Source organism: Ictidomys tridecemlineatus, chromosome 6 (assembly GCF_052094955.1).
Source record: "Ictidomys tridecemlineatus isolate mIctTri1 chromosome 6, mIctTri1.hap1, whole genome shotgun sequence".
Classification (NCBI taxonomy): domain Eukaryota; kingdom Metazoa; phylum Chordata; class Mammalia; order Rodentia; family Sciuridae; genus Ictidomys; species Ictidomys tridecemlineatus.
In genome coordinates, this window is record NC_135482.1 from 59,597,866 (window position 1) to 59,602,528 (window position 4,663).

Genomic DNA, 4,663 nt, shown 5'->3' on the forward strand with positions numbered 1-4,663 from the left:
ATAGTTGTGTTAATTATTTTTCTTTTGTTTAGAATTAATTCTCAACTCTGGAAATGGTATGAAGAGTAGATGTGGTTTACTAAACACAAGTTTATTCCAGTGACTGAAACCTTTTATATTTTATCTCAGTCTTTATAATATAAGTGTGAAATTGTTCTTACTATTTCTAAAGCATTGAGACTCAGAGATTACTGTAACTTTCATCACTTCACACAGCTAGAAAATGTGGAATTCAATACCTACAATTAAAGTCCATTCCCTTAAAAACAATTCTACAAATTGGTATACAATTAAAAATACAGGGATATAAATAGTAATTTCCTTATTTTAGAAAATAGAAAATGAATAGATAATACAAAACATACTAACAATTTTATATGACTTTTAATTATGTCCAGTTTCAAAATATACCCAGCATATCTATTTAACATTGGTTAAAAGTCAAGCTATTAAGTATTGAAGCAATGCTGAGATTTGAATGTCTTCCTCTTGCCTGCGTACATCCAACTTACCTCTGATTTTTCATCTACTTTTACTAACACCCAGAATGACTGGAATAATAAAAATTAGACAATGCCTTCATTGTAATCCAGGGAAACCAGTATTTCTAAACATATTCCCTCTTTCTTCCACTGAACTAGTATGCTTCTTTTAAATTGTTGTAGGTTTTCTGTCACTTAGTAAAAGTCATTTTTTATATTGTAAAAAAATTTTGCCTTCATTTTTCCATTTTATCGAGAGCAATTATACTTTTCTGACTATAAATTATGAGGAAGAAGCAAAATTATAACATAAAAACAGTATGTTTTTATTACATGGAATGTACAGATAGCTTTAAAGGGCAACACAACATGGTCACTTTCAGGTTAAAAAGAAAGCTGAAACCAAGGAGTTCAACAGTGCAGGTAGCTGGGCTTTGGATACAGAAGTGCTTTAAAATGATTTGGCATGGTTTCTATGTAAATTATAAGTACTACTTAGTATTTTTATCCATTTTATCTAGCACTGGCTCCAGGTACCAATTCAGTGAAAGAAAATTGACAGAAGAGAAATATAAACAAAACTCAAAGGAATATAAACATACAACATTACTATTAAAGTTCTAAAAGTTCTAAAAATGCAGCTTGGGGGTGTCCAATAAGACAGAGAAAAAAGTAACAAACAAATAACAATACAAAGTGTAAAAATGTTTGTCCTTTGATGTCATCTTCTGGGATAAAGATAGCAACCAATCACAATCACAATTCCTAATGCAGACTTCTACCCAATGCTCCATGAAAAGTTTCAAACTTGGAATCTACTGCATTATACTGAAAGCCTTCATTATTTCCATTATTAGTCTGCCTTCCTTTAATAATTTTACTACCATAATAATGCTCACACTGTGAAGCTTTTTTTCATGCTCATTCTTTTGCTCAACAGAACTGCAGTTGAAGACTTTTGTTGTTGTTGTTGTTTTGATTGATTAGTGTTGTAATTTATATATTAAGTAAAATATTTGGAGTTAGTATCTTCCTTAATCAAACTCTAATTATGTAACCATGCCCAAATGAGGTGATCAAAATTGTATTAAGGATTATTAAATTTACTAAGGATTTATTCAGATCCTTAGTAAAAGGATATATGTATATATGTATACATGTATACATATATATATATACATGTATATATATATGTATATATACATATATATATATGTAAATGGAGCAAAGATTAGTGTTTTTGTTTGTTTGCATTTTGAGATTCTTATATTGACTATTTTTGCAAAATGAACTTATGCAAGTTAAGCATCAATTTACCCATTTATAAAACAAAATACATAACTATGTCTATTTTGCCATATAGCTGTGATGATTAAATAAGACATGGTACAGGATATACCTAGTCCAAAAGAAGGCTTTAAATAGTGCTCTCAGTATAAATGCAATTTTTTAAAGAAATTTTTAACAGACTTTCAGGTTGCAAAAAAGCAATGGCAGTTACCTAAAAATGCATCTTTATATATAATTTCAAAGAACAAATATATAGATAAACAAGGAGAACATATAAAGCCACATAGAATACATACTCTAACCAAAACAAGAAAATAGAGAGTTTTCCATTACTTCTAAATAGAAAAAAAAAATACACGAGTCCATTGGAGACTAGGAAGAATTGGTCAGATACCACAAACACCATGCAGAATAGTTTGCAGTAGACGTTATTTTATTTCAAAATGCATGTAATTTTAAAAAGGAAATTGTATGGTAGTGACAAAGTAAAGAAACTTTATATTTTCCTTATTAAGAATAACTATCAAAGTGATTTCAGTTCTATAGACACTGGTTTTCTAGTCAGGATTGTAAATCAGTGATTACATGGAATGTACAGATAGCTTTAAAGGACAACACAACATGGTCACATTCAGGTTAAAAAGAAAGCTGAAGTCAAGGAGTTCAGCAGTGCGGGTAGCTGGGCTTTGGATACAGAAAGATAAGGGAGAAGTAAAGTTTCATTTCCCTGGTTGCATCTTCACCATGGCACTCATTCAGCTGAATACATACTTTCATTTGCTTCTATGAAATACTACCTTATAAACCAAGTGTTTTAAGCTTTGTTTTACTTGCTTGTTCCTCAAAGTGTAAATAAAAGGGTTCAACATGGGAGCAATAGTAGTGTTGAGGAGAGCTACTCCTTTGGTCAGTGATGCTCTTTCTTTTGCTGAAGGCTTGACATACATGAATATGCAGCTGCCATAAGAGATGGAGATGACAATCATGTGAGAGGAACAAGTGGAGAAAGCCTTTTTCCTCTGACTGGCAGATGGGATTCTCAGAATGGTGCTAATGATGCATATGTAGGACAGAATCACCAACGCCAAAGTGAAGAGAAGAGTAACAAAGGCAAAGTAAAAGCCAGTTTTCTCTAAAAGCCATGTATCTGAGCACGAGAGTTGCAAGATGGGGAAGTAGTCACAAGAGAAATGATTGATGACATTGGAAGCACAGAAATCTAACCTGAGAAAGAGCATAAGTAGTGGGAAAATGGTCAGAAATCCTGCCAGCCATGAACCAAAGACAAGAAGGGAGCAGACTTTCTTATTCATGATGGTGGTGTAATGCAGTGGCTTGCAGATGGCCACATAGCGATCATAGGACATAGCAGTTAGAAGGAAAAATTCAGACACACCCATGGAGATGAAGAAATATAATTGAGCTAAACAGTTGTTATAGGAAATGGTCTTGACTTTAGTAATTATTGACCCCAAAAATCTGGGGATGGAAACACTGGTGAATGCAATTTCCAAGAAGGAGAAATTCCGGAGGAAGAAATACATAGGGGTCTTTAGTTGTGAGTCCAGCAAGGTGAGAATGATGATGGTTAGGTTTCCAGTGATGCTTAATAAATAAGTTATGAATAAAAAGATAAAAATTACAACCTGAAGCTCTTGGTTGTCTGATATGCCCAAGAGTACAAACTCTTTAATCATTGTGTGGTTTCTCATTCTGATTGTTTTTTCTTCCAACAAAGTCTATTGGTGAAAAACAAAGAATATATATAGCAAAGTTTGGCATTAAAGTATTGAAAATTTAAATGTGATATTGATACCTCCATTGACATTTTTCTTAAAAGAATTTTGTGATATTCACTCATTCCTATTAATACAGACAATATACACATATCTTCAGTTGAAATCAAATGTGGATCACTGACATATTTTAAGTGCCTTCATCAATAAATTTACATCAAACCTCAAAGTATTTTCAGATTTTCTGTATGTGCAGTATGTCTTGGAATTACTGATTTCTACAATAACATTCATCAAATACATTTGTAGTTTGACAATTGAGGCACTGTCTTCCAGTTTCCAAGATTATGTACTTTTAGGCCTGAATTATTTAATTTTGGGGTTGATTCTGATGACTTTTATAAACTTAGAAAATTGATGGTGGGAATTAGTGACATAATCACAGTCACTAAACTTAAATAGCTTTTATAATTATTTTTATTATATATATATATATATATATATATATATATATATATATATATATATATACTTTTAAAGATTTATTCCCATAACCATGGAAATAAATGAGTTTCAATCACAGAAATTTAGAACTAGAGTTACCTTGGTTGTAAACCAAAGTTTTAAATTTATGGGAGGAAAAACAGAGGCCAGAGAAATTGGTGAACATAGAAGTAGAGCTTAATAATATGCATATATTTATAATCTACTAATGCTTTATATCATTTTATACCCTTTATTTAAATTAGCAACTGAGTTTTAAATTTTTATTATATTAACTTTGTCCTTTTACTCTTCAACTTTCCTGAGGAGACAACAGAAATATTAAGGAGTTTTCTGATTCCAAAATATGGCATTGCCTCCTCTCTGCAAGGCTAAACAATCAGAATAAATATAATTTTCTCTAGGATTTACTTTATAGAAATCACACTCTCTACGATATAACCTATAGGACTTCTATCTGTCCTTTTCTCTGTCTCCGTTACAGTCAGCATCATGTCTGTGATGAAAGTTCTCATATATTTGTTGTAATTCTTTCTCTCTGTAGCATACATATGACAAATTAGCAGGTGATAAGTATTAATGCTGATATTGTGCATTTTTTTCTTCTTTCGATTTTATTTTTCTGACAATCAGTATACTTTTCCCTTGGGA

General features: G+C 31.4%; 1 protein-coding gene across 1 annotated transcript; it reads right to left on the bottom strand.

Moving 5' to 3' along the window:
- Positions 1 to 2,545: 2,545 nt before the first annotated feature.
- On the bottom strand, positions 2,546 to 3,484 carry LOC144378370 (olfactory receptor 6C3-like). The gene has a single exon (XM_078052393.1). It carries the CDS (start codon positions 3,482 to 3,484, stop codon positions 2,546 to 2,548), a length of 939 nt encoding a protein of 312 aa, XP_077908519.1.
- Positions 3,485 to 4,663: the final 1,179 nt, after the last annotated feature.